The 16,090-nt window shown below is 40.0% G+C and overlaps 3 protein-coding genes across 5 annotated transcripts in view; 1 reads left to right on the top strand and 2 right to left on the bottom strand.

The window, feature by feature from the left end:
- The window catches only part of samd10b (sterile alpha motif domain containing 10b), a 45,052-nt gene extending 41,414 nt beyond the window's left edge, over window positions 1-3,638 (top strand). The window contains exon 5 of the mRNA XM_044039328.1: window positions 1,568-3,638. Coding sequence (XP_043895263.1) covers window positions 1,568-1,590 — 23 coding nt within the window. The 3' untranslated portion in view covers window positions 1,591-3,638. The remainder of the gene's footprint in view (window positions 1-1,567) is intronic.
- Window positions 3,639-5,606: 1,968 nt separating this feature from the next.
- On the bottom strand, window positions 5,607-9,422 carry LOC122777770. Of its 3 annotated transcripts, XM_044039228.1 has the most exons (6): window positions 7,516-9,422; window positions 7,196-7,237; window positions 6,882-6,971; window positions 6,753-6,769; window positions 6,424-6,537; window positions 5,607-5,985 (listed from the first exon to the last, which is right to left on the bottom strand). In XM_044039228.1, the coding sequence occupies exons 1-6, from the start codon at window positions 9,239-9,241 to the stop codon at window positions 5,968-5,970; spliced, it is 2,007 nt and encodes a 668-aa protein (XP_043895163.1). In that variant the 5' UTR covers window positions 9,242-9,422; the 3' UTR covers window positions 5,607-5,967. The 3 variants fall into 3 exon arrangements, with proteins under 3 accessions (XP_043895163.1, XP_043895162.1, XP_043895164.1); XM_044039227.1 differs by lacking the exon at window positions 6,753-6,769; XM_044039229.1 differs by lacking the exons at window positions 5,607-5,985; window positions 6,424-6,537; window positions 6,753-6,769; window positions 6,882-6,971 and having other exon boundaries at window positions 7,227-7,293.
- LOC122776907 lies at window positions 9,277-15,688 on the bottom strand. The gene is made up of 12 exons (XM_044037689.1): window positions 15,313-15,688; window positions 14,279-14,394; window positions 14,043-14,199; window positions 13,685-13,877; window positions 13,423-13,512; window positions 12,708-12,806; window positions 11,993-12,091; window positions 11,278-11,376; window positions 10,409-10,561; window positions 10,161-10,283; window positions 9,418-9,619; window positions 9,277-9,305 (listed from the first exon to the last, which is right to left on the bottom strand). Exons 4-12 carry the CDS (start codon window positions 13,685-13,687, stop codon window positions 9,277-9,279), a joined length of 897 nt encoding a protein of 298 aa, XP_043893624.1. The 5' UTR covers window positions 13,688-13,877; window positions 14,043-14,199; window positions 14,279-14,394; window positions 15,313-15,688.
- Window positions 15,689-16,090: the final 402 nt, after the last annotated feature.

Raw genomic sequence — 16,090 nt, 5'->3', positions numbered from 1 at the left:
AATATTCAAATATTCTTAACTTCAGCACTAGTGAAGGAAAAGTGAGGTTCACAGCATGTTGAGCTAATGAGATATATATAAATGTTTATATATATATATGAATGTATATATATATGTATATATATATATAAATGTATATATAAACATATATATGTATATATATATATAAATGTATACATATATACATATATAAATGTATATATGTATATATATATACATATATAAATGTAAATATATATATTCAGAGAACCCTGACACGTTGACTCATGGTAGCGCTGTCATCTCTACGGGAGTGAAAAGCTCTCAGTGATTCATAACAAGCTGGTCGATGAGTGTCCTGCCTCATGTGACGTGACCCAGGTGTCACCCCTCACATGTCCCCGCTGTTGTTAATGTGTCTATAACTAATACTTTGACCTGTAGTATTGATGGATGGATGGATCTGTAATGTTTTGATACTCGTGTCTTTATTACTATTATAAGTTTATCTGTAAGTTTGTCCTACGGTTATCTACTTCCTGCTTCCTGTGTTTTTGACAGATCAGTCTGAATGTTTTGTGATGGGTTAGTGATCAGCTAAATATGTTCCCACTCAATTCTGGTGACAATCCACCCACTGATGATGTCACATGAAATATCTGGAACATGTATGCAAGTTTCTTCTGGATCTGATCCAGATTATGAATTTGGCAGCAATTTAAATGTGTGTATCTCAGCAACATCTTAACAGATCAGGATGAATGTTGTCATGTTTATTATATGATTGTAATCTATAAGTATGTAAGGTTCTATACACAGTAATCTGGGTCCATTGGATTAAAATGTAGACATTTCAGTGTTCAAGTGTTTAAACCTAATCGAAGCTTGTAAATCATTATTTAACTCTCGCTTTCATTACACACATTAGTGATTTTCATGCTCTGCCATAAATCACCACGGTATTTATTCAGCAGGAGGTTCACACTGAATCATGGCTTGTAGCTGCGGTGTTTCATGGGTTTCTTTGTAATTCAGAGACGTCCCACACAGATTCATGAGGGCTGTGACTCTGATACTTGAGCAACTTTAGGTGTTTTCAAGGCAACAGAGAACAAACCACCTGATGTTGTATTCTCAAAATGCACTCATGTTACAAATGGGTGTGATAATGTTAAACTATCAAGTGACTAATACATTCTAATGAAGTCACACAAGGAGAAATAAAATAGGCTCAGCGTTAATTTACTTTTAACAAAACCAAATAAAAGTTCAATTTAAAAACACAATACAAGGTTTTTATTGTGGTTTTCTGCAGAGCTCGATGACGAGGTGAACGTTTGAAGCAGGTGTGTTGGAGCAGCACAAACATGTAGAAACCCTGAAATAATGAACCTTTGGTTTATTGGGTGTGTTTTCTGTCTTTAAAATCATCAGAATGTTGGCTTGTATCCAGGAGTGCTGGACTGAGCTGAGGCTCTCTCATCAGCCGTTCATCACTGCACTCACTCCATCATTCATGCTCCTCTCCTAACCATGAATCCTAAATATGTCCTCTCTTGTTCTTCTTCTTCTTCTTCCCTCTCTGCAGCCTCTTTTGGAAACTTTTCCTAGCTCCAGCGTGGAACCCTTTGCCCGCCTGTTTCCCATCCACCTATCTCACACAGCGTCTCTCAGAGCCAGTGGAAGAGCTGCTGTCTTCAGATATGTGATGTGGACAATCAGTGAATGAAAGGCCAGAGGACGACATGCTGAGCCCGTCTGGACCATTCTCAGTCACTGACACGGAGACAAAGTGCCCGTCAGGGTCTGGAGGGGGGGGGGGGCCACTGGAACATAGTGATAATACTGTATAACCCTAGTGATGATGATGATGATGATGATGATGTAGGCCTGTCACTGGTGTGTGCTGTGTTACAGTAAATCTTTCCTCTTGTCCGACTGGACAAATCTAATGAGACTTGGTGAAGACGCACACGAGGACATTATGAGCTCATTCACACCTGATAATAACGTCACACGTCACACGTGGACCGTCGTACGTACGACTGTTGACAATAAAGTGCGTCTCCTGTGACCACGTGTGATCACACGTCACTGTTGATTTTTATTGTTTTTCACAATAATGGTCCAGGGCAGAGACAGGAAGTGTCATGGATACATGACGTGCAGTCAGAGTCACATGTTCAGCAGATTACAATCACAGATAGAGACCGGGGACTTATCTTCATCATCTGGTCCGGCGTGTGACCTTCTGCTCGCCCCAACGCCACCTGGGATTGGTTCCAGCTCCTCATGTGACCTTCAGTCAAGGACATTGATGTGGACTGAAGGTGTCACAGTCTGTTCAGCATGATTTCCTTCACCACAGAAAATCAAGAAATGAATATACGAGTTTATTTATCCCTCAGGGGATTTTTGGACCAAACCAACTGCATAGAATATTTAAAATGTTGAGTCCTGGAACTGAAGCACATTCTCAGAGTCATCTTTCAGTACAGTCTCTATGCTGCTGTGTAATAATATCTATGGAATACCTCAAATGGTGTGACCTTGGGCCTGACCTCTCTCACATATGTATTGACCTCATGCACAGATGTGTGACACACACACACACACACACTCAGACTTGTTACATACTGAGGTCTCAAACACGAGGACACACAAACACAAACGTCACTTACAGCAGGTGAAAAACTAAAGATCAGGACGTTCTTGAAACTCGGGTTTCCGACCTCATGAACCCTGACCTGGGATTGGAATGCACCAGGCTCAGATCTTGACCCGACTGCTGTGATGGTGGATTGTCTGAGCAGATAGAGATGAAGAGATTCAATATAATACTAAATAACCGTGAGCACATTACATGTATCACAGCCCTTCCTGAACACACTGACACTGAGTTTTAGTCTCATGACAAAAATGACATTTATTTTAGTCATCTGAGATGTTTTAGACCAGTTTTATGATGTTTTCGTAGATCGCATGTCAGTTGGTGTTTTTATTTCAAATCTAAAATGAGCAGCGTTGGTGGTTTGTTATCCGTGTAGAGCAGCTGATTTCAGTGGATTTCAAATGTTTTTTCCTTTGAAAGGAAATGATTTACAAAGGGTTTCGTCGTCCCTGACATCGACCATATGTTGTCTCATTGTGGCTGGTCATTCATTAACGACATCAACACACTTTAGACTCTAATCATCGTCTGTGTTTTGATTGATTTGTATATTATTGTTCACATCTTCATCAGTCCATTCAGCTCCTCTGTGTATTTGTCCACAGGAGACGCATCATGTTGTCACCAGGTGTGAACAGTTGTGCGTTGTGTGATGTGATCGGATCAACACATGTTAAGACCAGGTCTCGACTGATCCTGAATTTGCTTAGAGAAATCCAGGATGCATGTGGGTCACCAGTCCTTTTCAAACCTCCCCACCAGTGAGCCTGTGATGACAGTCTGGAGTGGATTTGAGTGACGCTCATCCACAGCTCACCGTACGTCTTCTTCTCAGGACTGTGGAGGAACCATCATTAGTCCTTTTTCTAAGTTCTGTGACTGAGATTAACAATCATATACACTATGTTGTTCATGCAGTATGAGTACTGTAGTAGTATATACTCTACTGTCATCTTTTATTAATAAAACACAAAACACTATGTGTTCATGACTGACTATTAAGCAATGATCTGTACTGAACACTACATCTGTCCACAAACACACACACACACACGCACACACACACGCTGCACACACACACACACAGACACACACACACACACACACACACACACACACACACACACACACACACACACACACACGCACACACACACAGACACACACACACACACACACACACACAGACACACACACGCACACACAGACACACACACAGACACACACACGCTCACACACAGACACACACACACACACATACAGACACACACACACGCTCACACACAGACACACACACCACACACAGACACACACACACACAGCACACACACACACACACCTGCACACACACAGACCGCACACACACACAGACACACACTCACACACAGACACACACACACACACAGACACACACAGAGAGACACACACACACACACGCATACACCTACACACACACACGCGCACACACAGACATACATGCACGCACACACACACGCACGCACACACACCTACTGGTGTTTGCCCCTCAGGGGGCCCACCAGTTCTTTAGTCATTTATGGGATCCACCCTTTCCAGTGGTTCTACACTGCTGTAAAAAATCAGGTAAGATGAAAAAAAAATCCCAATCACAGAAATCACTTCAATATACCAAGATTTTAAACTTTTGTCTCCATGTCAGTTTTTTGGTCACTTGTGGGCCCAGTTTCTAACATACAGTACTTGTGAGGTCCAGTGTCACACACACATACACTTCTCTTGTTTTTATATCTTTGTGGGGTGTTAGGTTACTATCTGGGGCCCATTAATGGTTTCTACTGCACATAGACTCTGACTGCATTAAGGATCTATATTTCAAATTAAATACTCTTCTTCCTTCATTCCATCTCATTGCTATGATCTTACATCAACAGGAAGACAGGTTAGTAGCATGGCAATCAAATAATGATCGCACCAGCACTTAATAAGACTTGAGGCAGATATGCTATATGCCAACAATAAAATAATATCCTTTCAACAAATTATCCTGAAGGCACATGTATTTATTTTGCGAACAAGTCAGTCATCGGACTACTTTTTACACAAAACGAAAATAAAAGTTTTTTTGTCCATATATAAAAAACATAAAACATGCTTGAGACAAAATTGAGACTCTAATGCTGCAACTAATGATTACAGGAAAACAAAACAATCATTACTGCAAAGTTAACCAGATAAACAAACAAGGTAGAAAAAGGAGTATTCTAATGCTGATTTCATCTCTGTGGTGTTGTGGACTGGAATCAGTGTTTCTAGATTGACATGTTTACATGACATATTTATTCCGATCAGGCTTTTATTCCAATTGCTTGTGTCCATGTAAACATAGTTTATGAAGAACAACATCCTTTGAGTCCTCTTTTTGTTACAATCAGCAGTCTCACTAAGTCCGTTACACTGGACATTTAAATTGAACAAAAACCAAGGATTGTTTATAGCCAAACTCAAACACGGAAGTCTACAACGTACTGTCATTCATATTTGGTAGAGAAACTTTTAATATGTGCTCAGGATGACCCATCTGCTTGGTGTCCCATTGCAAACATTCAGGTCTTCAGTGACAATCAATCAAAAAATGAAACCATGAAACTGAAGTCCACACAACATGAAGATGTTTTTAATACTGACCTGTCACAGAGGCTCATCAGTGACCAATACATGCTGCAACTATGCATTCCTTCACAGGTAAGAGATAGTTCTATGACTCCATCCTCTAAAAATAAGCGCTGTGAAGCATCCTGTCAGTCTTTGCTGTACCAATAAATAATGTGGACCACAAAGGTCAGTGTATCAAATATTTTGTGTACACATCTGCCCGTGTATTGTTTCACAAAAAACATAAAAGATGCTTGAGACTCTAATGCTGCAACTAATGATTACGGGAAAACAAAACTGCAATCATTACTGCAAAGTTAAACAGATAAACAAACATTTGACTTTGCCAAACATGTACTTGTTTAATGTGTTGTTGACTGCTAAAACCACAGCAGCTACTTTAAACTACAGTACATTTCAAAACATTTAAACAAAGTATAGGACCCAAACTGAAAATGTGTGTCCATACCTCTGATCGTTGAACTGCTTTCATTAGAATTTTCTTCTCATGGTAGTTATTCTATTTTTGATGAAATATTTGACTGCTTTCCAGTCTCTTTTTTGTAGCGCTTGCGGTTCTGAAGCAATGCAGCGCTCACAGTCCGCTTTACCTGGAACATCTTGCCTCACAATGAACTTCTTCAGGTGTTTTTCTACTGCAGCAATTTCCTCTGGTGTCCAACGTCTCACAGGAGCTTGCTTACCTAAGTAGGCAGAAAGAGATCACATTTTGATTAAATTGATAATTTGCAGAGCTGTGATCTGTAGCTCACAAGGCCACTAACTGCACAAAACGAGCTTCCACTCTGTTGAAAGTAAATTCTTCCAAATTTGTTTGCTGATCGTAAACTTTTAAGTGTGATAAATTTGCAATTAACTCAGGAAATCAGAAAGGGGGCAAATACTTTTTCACATATATATTCAAACCATTGTCACACATTGGGTCTTATTCCCTTTCTGGGTAGGAAGCTATGTTAGGTGTATTAAGAATTCAGAGACATGCTTTTATTCAATGATATAACCATCAACATTATTATTTTTTAAGGCAACCAATAGACCATTTTCACTAAAAACAAGGTAAAAGACGTTAAAAGCAATTGAGTGGCACTGGCCCAAAAGAGGATGCAAGTCCCAAAGCTTACCTCTCTTTCTTGCAGACACACTCTGGTTTTGGACTTGTGATGTGGAGGTACATTCTTGCAGGGATGATGTGCTGACCTCATCTTCTGACCCCTGTTGTCCTGGCATACTGACATCTAGAACAGGAAGAACTTTATTAAAAGACATAAAATATGAAGAAACAGTCAGTACAGTGATTATTTAATCAAATCAAATTCTATTTGTACAGCCCAAATTCACAAAACACATTTTGCCTTGGAGGGCTTTACAATCTGTACTGCCAGTTTGCGTCTGCCTTTAGTTCACTGCAATTTGAAGGCAGAAATACTCAGAAATGAAATGTCACACTTACTTTTCTGCTGATATGTCCTGTAGCATCAGAGAAATGCCACATAAACAACATGAAAAACACAATTTTCATCGGAGGGGGTCTTTAAAGAGGAGTGTTCAAGATCAATCTTCTTTCATCGTTCAAGCTCACCTGTTGGAGACACTCTCTGGTTTTGGACTTGTGATGTTGAGGTACAGATGTTCAGGGATGACATACTCTCATCTTCTGACCCCTGTTCTCCTGGCAGAGAAATGTAATATTGTTACTATACTTTGACAATACAGTGCATCATAGAGTAGATTTCAATCCCAGACCCCTGTCTTGCTGAACCAGACTTGCACCCCCGAGACAATGTACTATATTTTGTATCCTTGTCTTCACATAATGTCAGGAAATAGTGAATCAGGGAAACCTGAAAATAAAATACATAAATACATAAATCTCCATGACCATTCATCACATACCTTCAATGTCCTCTTCTGAAGGCCCCTCTATGCCGATGGTCTCTAAAATATTAATTGATATAATATTATTGAGTTGGAAAGCTGAGACTGTGGGCAATCTGGCAATCAAGAGCAGAAAAAAAATACAGTTTGTGTATGCATGTCTAAGTTTGACACGCATTTTTGCATATGTAAGGTCTTACGGAGGAGGATATGATTTTAAACTTGCAAATTACCTGCGTACAATTCAATTACTTAAAAAATCCAGTTTTAGTCACTTACTGAATGCTGAAGACTAAATATCATATATTGCACCTTTAAAATATAAAAAGTCTTAGTACCATTCACGTCAACTTGAATTTCATCCAGGCTCTTTCCTTTGTATTCTCCTAGGCGTCCCTGTTCCATTGCCAGAAGCACTTTGCTGATTTTGGCCAACTGGAGGGTGCCCTCCGGAAGGCGGTAGTGCTTTCGGTGGACAGCAATATTATGGCCAAGGAAGTCTGCCAACTGATCGAGTTCTGTGGTCTTAAGGTTCAATACAGTAGAGAGGGTGGCGATATGTTTCCTTAGTCTTGTTGATGTTAATGCTTTAGGATTTTCAAGGTGATCACATTCGTTCACAAACTGCCTTATGCAGTCACAAGCCCTTATGTAATGGACAGAGTGAGGTAATGCAAACAGATATCCATTTTCAGACAGCACTCCACATTCTTCTCTCTTCTCAGTCAGAGCATCAAGTGACTCTCTCATGATTGGGGTTAAAAGAACTGGAACCTTTCTTCCTCTCTTTCCTACAATTGTAATCCTTACAAAATGCTTGCACAGCTTCTGTTCAAGCGGTGTAAGGGCCAAGCTAACATCACCATGTGTGTCTGATGTGTCCTTTGATAGATACGCAGACAGAAGCATCCTGGACACTTCCCCTCCTCTCCGCCGGTTAAACAGTACAACTTGTGTGAGGGTAACTTTTGCAAGCTCCTTCCAGTTTGATGGTGATGAGTGTTTTTGCAGATCATTCAAATGTTGCTGCTGTTTCTCAGCTAGATGACAATGAAACTTTTGAATATCTTGTGTGAAAGGTAACAGTAGAGGAGCATTCCATTTGGTCTGGTCAAGTTGAGTTAATGCTTGGCTTGCAATGTCAAATCTCCAACTTTCTTGATAAAGCAGCGCAAACTCCTCAGCATCTTGAGTAGCTTGTTTATCTTTCTTTTTCAGGCCTTCGGACTTGATAAACATGGCCAAAGAATACAAGCTGTGTCCAACCTTGCGAGCAAGAGACGGACATTGGTATTTGCCAGTTTGCTCACTGAATCCAGATAGGCTCTTTGCAGCAGTGACCACCTGACTGTAGTGTTCAGGTTTTATGAGTTCTTGGATGGTCTTCACATGTGTAACTTGTCTTGCTTTCAATAACAGCCTGCCAAGCTCTCTCAGTTTTTGCCGAATATACTGGTGTTGACTGACCACCTTCTCGTTCTTCCTGAACAGTCTGTAACCATATTCAAGAATACAGCGGTCTTCTTTAATAGCAACTGCAATCCTGTCTTGATTCATAACACTTAAGAACTTCCAATAAGCATCATTAAATCCAGGTGGAGCAGGTTCAGCGAAAGCACACAAAGATAGAACACGAGTTTTACCAGGTTTACTACTCTCAGGTTTGAAGTTGCAAACCTGAAAATGCCGCCACATTGCTCTTCTTGAGAACAAACCATAGCAGTGAATACAATGTGCAAATTCCTGTCCTTCAGATTTTTTCTGTGGTTGCTTCCATGGGATGAGTTTGCCTTTCTGTGTCTCCAAAACCTCACTATTGTGCTCAAAGTTCCCCTTATTTCGTATATAGTCCAACTGCAGTTTCCTTTCTTTTGAGTTCTTTGGCAAACTGAATGCTTTTGCAACATCTGTTTCATCTTGGTGTTTACGCCACAAGTGCCTTGACATTTTCTGGACAAACTTTCTGCAATAAAAGCAGAAATGTTTTTTGTTGTAGCTTCTAGACCCATCCATCTTCTTTAATACTGGATTGACATACATAGACTGCTTTTCTTCCAGGGGCATTGAAACACTCACATCCTTTTTAGAATATGTTGCAACTATTTTCTTTTCATTACCATCAACTCTGCTATTCGGAAATATTTGTGTGGGGTCATGACCTGTTTTAAAGGGTCTCTTCTGGCTAAAATCAAGCTGACTCCGACTGGAAGACCTGCTTCTTTTCTGCTTGGAGGACTCACTTCCACTCTCCATGGGCATAAACTTGCTCCGACTGGAAGACTTTCTTCTGCTCTCACTAGATGCACCTTTGTTCCTTTTTTTATCTTCCAGGGTTAATTCCAAACTGCTATCACTTTCTGTGCTTTCGTCCTTGGGACATGGAATGTACTCATCTTCACTGCCAATGTTAGAGTTATCTGATTCCACAAGAGGCACCTGAATCTTTAAAAAAAGAAAAAAAAAATGTAACTCATTTTGTAACATATTAAGTGTAAACAATCTGAGTATACTTTAATTGTATATGCATACAGCGTGAAGATAAATTCTCTATGGAGCCTTCTATACTGAGTATTTTAAGTTGAAGTAAGTGTAAAGAAATAGAAAGACATACTGCTAATTAATGTTAGACTAAAACTTTTACTAAAAACTAGGTATTGCCATTTTCATTTACTTTAAATGAAAAGAACCAGGAGGTCTGTCTGACCGTTAACATTGGTTCTGCCAGCGTTTCCAGTCAGACACGATCATATTGCATGTATTGCACGGGTTAGAGTATCAACGGACATGAAAATTAAGGCCCGATCCGACCCAGTTAGAGTACATGAAGTCCAAGCCCCGGTACTACACCATTGTGCATACAGTTGTGAGAAAAAGCAAATATTGCCTATATCCTTCATTAAAACCTTGAAACAATTTGAATATGTCATATATACACAATAAAGCATCAAAATGATACAAATACAAGAATCAATTAAAGACTTACAGGATGGCGAGAGCATCTTCTCAGCCTCTGTGAATCCCTTTCAGGCTTAGAAATCAAAGTGCCCTCTGTGCTGTCATCACTTGAATCGTAGAGACAGCCAGCAAAATCTTGTAGTCGATCCATCTGCAAAGGGAAAACATGAAGATATGATTTTCCCTTTTTGTTGACACGATAGAAAAACAAACTGCAGGGAAAAGTGCCCATCAGCTATGTACTCATACTGTTTTAAATAGATTTTAGGAGCTTACCATAATGCTTTTTGTGCGTCTCAGAGGTGGAACAAGTTCATCATCTGATTGCTCTCTGGAATGGTTGTTTGGAGAAGCCTCATCACAGGCTTCTTTCAGAACAGTTTCATCTGAATCGCACAAATGACGAGAAACCTCTGGTCCACTGTCCATCTGCAAAAAAAAAAAAAAGTATGTCAAGTAGGGCTGGGCGATATATCGAATATACTCGAAATATTGAATATACTCGGTATATTGAATATACTCGGTATATTGAATATACTCGGTATATTGAATATACTCGGTATATTGAATATACTCGGTATATTGAATATACTCGATACATTAAATGTACTCGATATATCGCGGCTTGTTGTCTGTGCGATGTAGAAAATGACTATATCATGAAACTTGAGTGTTGTGACGCATTTGCTTTCAGCCGCTGACATTTAACTCCACTCCTCTCAAATGCTTTCTGGTCTCTCCCTCTCACAGACAGACAAAACAAGAGCACCTAGTTACATACGTCAGTCTGATACGTGCAACTTCACACGCCCTTGCCCAGCAGAGGAGGACAAATTCATTCCGAAGATAACAGCACATGATCCATCGTCTGGTGGTGGTTTGGTTTCAACTTAAGGCTAAGGCAAAATATCGAGATGTATCGTGACATGGCCTAAAAATATCGCTGTATTAATAAAAGGCCATATCTCGATTATTAACCTACGATTTTAGGATTGTTAAGTAGTTTTGATCATGACATGATCTGACCAAAAAGCTAAATACAGTAAAGAAATGTAAACAGTGGCCCAGTAGACAGTGGAAGTATAACAGCTTCATACAAGTCACCACAGATATTGGTGATGGATGCGTCTACAATGTCATTTTACCTGTGCGTTAGTCTCATCTGGCTTTGATTCCATGTGGAACATCTGAGGTAGAGGGCTGGTCTCTGTCTCTGCTGCTGCAGGAGTCTGAGGGTCTTTCACCTGAAATTTAGATAGCAGACAAGAAGACAATTAGAACTGACAGAAATCACAACTGTATGTGGAGACATTTACAGGCTAATAAGGTTACCTAATGGTTAAACAGTTTCTGAAACAGCACAGACCTTCACACTGAGAGCACAACATAGTCTTTCTAAAGGTAGTAGGCACCTCTCATAACCTATGATAAGGATTTACAGTGGGTCACATTGTAAATGTTGCTTTCAAACTCATAACAGCTCAGACAGTGTGCAATTACAAATGTTAAAATCAAACTTGAGATTATGTCAGGTTCTGGACAGTGCCATAGGAACAGTTTGAGTGAGAACCACACGGAAGGGCCCCACATGGGAGAGACTAGATACATACGAGTGGTGTGTTACAGTATGTTACCTGGTCTCATTGAGGAGAGACGAGAGAACAAGTGTGTTTGTGACATAAAAGACCCCATAAGGACATGACTGGAAACATGCGTGTGTGTGTGACATTTACTGGCCATTATCACACCACCCAAAAAGTAATCCTGACAATGTGAACATTGACCCATTTTGAAAGAAGAACAGCTTCATACAAGTCACCACAGATATTGGTGATGGATGCGTCTACAATGTCATTTTACCTGTGCGTTAGTCTCATCCGGCTTTGATTCCATGTGGAACATCTGAGGTAGAGGGCTGGTCTCTGTCTCTGCTGCTGCAGGAGTCTGAGGGTCTTTCACCTGAAATTTAGATAGCAGACAAGAAGACAATTAGAACTGACAGAAATCACAACTGTATGTGGAGACATTTACAGGCTAATAAGGTTACCTAATGGTTAAACAGTTTCTGAAACAGCACAGACCTTCACACTGAGAGCACAACATAGTCTTTCTAAAGGTAGTAGGCACCTCTCATAACCTATGATAAGGATTTACAGTGGGTCACATTGTAAATTTTGCTTTCAAACTCATAACAGCTCAGACAGTGTGCAATTACAAATGTTAAAATCAAACTTGAGATTATGTCAGGTTCTGGACAGTGCCATAAGAACAGTTTGAGTGAGAACCACACAGAAGGGCCCCACATGGGAGAGACTAGATACATACGAGTGGTGTGTTACAGTATGTTACCTGGTCTCATTGAGGAGAGACGAGAGAACAAGTGTGTTTGTGACATAAAAGGCCCCATAAGGACATGACTGGAAACATGCGTGTGTGTGTGACATTTACTGGCCATTATCACACCACCCAAAAAGTAATCCTGACAATGTGAACATTGACCCATTTTGAAAGAAGAACAGCTTCATACAAGTCACCACAGATATTGGTGATGGATGCGTCTACAATGTCATTTTACCTGTGCGTTAGTCTCATCTGGCTTTGATTCCATGTGGAACATCTGAGGTAGAGGGCTGGTCTCTGTCTCTGCTGCTGCAGGAGTCTGAGGGTCTTTCACCTGAAATTTAGATAGCAGACAAGAAGACAATTAGAACTGACAGAAATCACAACTGTATGTGGAGACATTTACAGGCTAATAAGGTTACCTAATGGTTAAACAGTTTCTGAAACAGCACAGACCTTCACACTGAGAGCACAACATAGTCTTTCTAAAGGTAGTAGGCACCTCTCATAACCTATGATAAGGATTTACAGTGGGTCACATTGTAAATTTTGCTTTCAAACTCATAACAGCTCAGACAGTGTGCAATTACAAATGTTAAAATCAAATTTGAGATTATGTCAGGTTCTGGACAGTGCCATAAGAACAGTTTGAGTGAGAACCACACGGAAGGGCCCCACATGGGAGAGACTAGAAACATACGAGTGGTGTGTTACAGTATGTTACCTGGTCTCATTGAGGAGAGACGAGAGAACAAGTGTGTTTGTGACATAAAAGACCCCATAAGGACATGACTGGAAACATGCGTGTGTGTGTGACATTTACTGGCCATTATCACACCACCCAAAAAGTAATCCTGACAATGTGAACATTGACCCATTTTGAAAGAAGAACAGCTTCATACAAGTCACCACAGATATTGGTGATGGATGCGTCTACGATGTCATTTTACCTGTACGTTAGTCTCATCTGGCTTTGATTCCATGTGGAACATCTGAGGTAGAGGGCTGGTCTCTGTCTCTGCTGCTGCAGGAGTCTTCACCTGGATTTCAATTAAACAAGAATCAAACAAACTGATGTTAAATCATATCACACAGATCAAAGATCACATGCATTCCCATAGATAAACTCATATGGGAAACATGATAAATATTGGACAAAATTTGCTTTTACAAGATGGCACAAAATATTCATGCTTAATCTAACCAACTCACCATACTGCGCCAAGGCCATTATGCATCACCATAGCTGTAGTCAATTTCAGATCCTATCTCTATTTTCTTCAGGGCAAAAAGGCACAAGTGCGGCTTGTTGTTTACTATGATTTTTCTCATGACACAATTTGGATTTTTGTGGTTGTCATTGACTAATCTTCCAAGAGATCCATCTTCTTTAGATGCATCAAGGCTGAAAAGTATAAGAAAAATTATAACAGGGTTATAATTATCAGTTTTGTTGGAAGACATATTTTTAGTACTTGTGCTTTAGTTCAATCATTAACTATTAAAAGTTTATTTCAGGGTTAACTTAGAATTTCTCTAATCTATAAAAAACATCTCTTTACATGCTCACCACAAGTGACGGTTCTGCCACTCAAAATCAAAGAGAAATGTGGAGTCAATCTCTGAGTACGTTAGTGACTGGCATTCTTCCTGTGTGAGGAGTTTACCCCTGTACTCCAAAACAAAGTCCCCTGGTTCAATGGGCTGCGTAGCAAACACTCCTCTTCCTAGAAGAATATAACAAAGAAAACGATTCATTTGCTTTTGAAATGCACAAGTTCTTTCAAGGAACCTTCTACCACTTACCTTTGAAACTGTCTATGAGTCTTGACATAAATCCAGACTTGTCAGTGCAAGACAGAATATATGTCTTTGCATCATCTACAGGCTTTATCCTTCTCCTCCTTTTGGACATAATGGCTCTGTGAAAATATTTTAATTATTACTACACATACGATATAAGAGATTTGTTCAATGAGTTCAGTTTATATTGTCATGAGTTGCCTAGATTGCTAACTGCTGATATACATAAAACAATTTTTGAAAACAAACAGTAGAGTTTCCTCTAGGTTTATGGCATGTTGTCCTCTTCTCTCTTTATCAGGCTATAGGTGTGTGAGATTGTGTGTTTGTTTGTGTGTCAAAATGAAATAGCTTTGCTTAAAGTAGATCAATAACATCATTATTTGCCCCTAATGAATGTCAAGTTAATTTCATTTATCAAAAAACTTCAACAGATGTCATTTCAGGTCACTTTTCCCATGTTTAATTTTAATTAATAATGAAAATAATTATCTTATTTAAGCAAAGATAAAAAAGAGGTCACTTAATTAGTTAAAGAGTTAATTTATAAAGCTCTAGCACTTTTGGATTTCATTTTCAATTTTAGGGAGTTGATATACAGTTTAATTTCATTATAGTAGCATGTAAAGATGGGTATTTTTTATAAAAGTAGACAAAAATGTATCATTTCATTTATATTTATACATTTCTAGACTATTAGACTTTGTGCCTTATATAATTTGTCTTATATAATTGTCTTAAAAAGATCGCTAGCTGCTAATGTTAGCAGCTAGCGATCGCTAACGTTAGCGCTAATGTTAGCTCGCCCATTATATTGCTAAGTTAGCAGCTAACCGCGAGTAGCTAACGGTAGCAGCAAACAGTTATTGTAATAAACTAAAAAAAAATCGCGAGCTGCTAATGTTAGCGCGCGTATTATATAGCTAACACCAGCAGCTAAACACAACTAGTTTACACTAGCAGCTAACAGTTACTGTAATAAATTAATTAACATAACGAAGATATAAACGATATAAATCCAACAAATTCACACCTACCTGTTGCATGCTGTCAATCTTGAGCTTGATCTTCCTCTTCTTCTTGTTAAAACCCTACCCACTTCCTGAAGTGTGTAAACAAACTTCCGGTGTGTGTGTGTCCGTACCTTCCACCTTACAAGCTCCGGGGGGCGGTAGTGAGCAAAAAGTTTACACACACTTACACACACATTTCCAGTTTTTGTGACCTTGTGGGCCAAGTGAAAAAAAAGCAAGAGGGGCATCAGGGGGGGCTGCAAAGCTCATTTTGAATGAAAACCGGTGTGGGGCCCACCATTTAGGGCCCCATACCGGTTGTGGGCCCCCCGCGGTGGGTGTGCTCCATGCGGTGGGACCCCATGAAGTAAGATATGTAAGTGCACACACACTCACACGCACACACGCACGCTGGACACATACATGCACGCGACAGACAGACACACACGCACACACACGCGACATAGACACGCTACACACACACGCATTACAGACACACGCACACACACTCACACGCCATTGCGACAGACAGACACGCCACACACACACACACTCATTATGGCCATGGCTTTACACACAACACACACAGAGAGACACACACAGAGAGACACACACACACCAACACACAGAAAGAGACACACACATGCACGCGCATACACACACACGCATACAATTCTACACACACACACACGCACACACAGACACGACGCGACACACACATGCACGCAGCATACACACACGCACGCACACACACATACCTTCACACGCACACACGCACGCCGGGATACACATACATGCACGA

The sequence above is a fragment of the Solea senegalensis genome, linkage group LG11, assembly GCF_019176455.1.
Source record: "Solea senegalensis isolate Sse05_10M linkage group LG11, IFAPA_SoseM_1, whole genome shotgun sequence".
NCBI classification, from domain to species: Eukaryota; Metazoa; Chordata; class Actinopteri; order Pleuronectiformes; family Soleidae; genus Solea; species Solea senegalensis.
Note: the sequence above shows the minus strand (reverse complement) of the source record. Positions and strands in the feature narration are given on the sequence as shown.

Excerpts from the sequence above, each read along its gene's own strand:
- LOC122776907 (XM_044037689.1), bottom strand. Across the intron at positions 12,807-13,422 it reads CAGATGAGACTAACGTACAG|GTGAAAGACCCTCAGACTCC; the intron begins GTAAAATGACAT and ends TCTAAATTTCAG. Across the intron at positions 10,562-11,277 it reads CAGATGAGACTAACGCACAG|ATGGACAGTGGACCAGAGGT; the intron begins GTAAAATGACAT and ends TTTTTTTTGCAG.
- LOC122777770 (XM_044039227.1), bottom strand. The coding sequence starts at position 9,241 with ATGCCCCTGGAAGAAAAGCAGTCTATGTATGTCAATCCAGTATTAAAG. Across the intron at positions 7,238-7,515 it reads AATTCAAGTTGACGTGAATG|AGACCATCGGCATAGAGGGG; the intron begins GTACTAAGACTT and ends TTAATATTTTAG. Across the intron at positions 6,538-6,881 it reads CCAGAGAGTGTCTCCAACAG|ATGTCAGTATGCCAGGACAA; the intron begins GTGAGCTTGAAC and ends TTCCTGTTCTAG.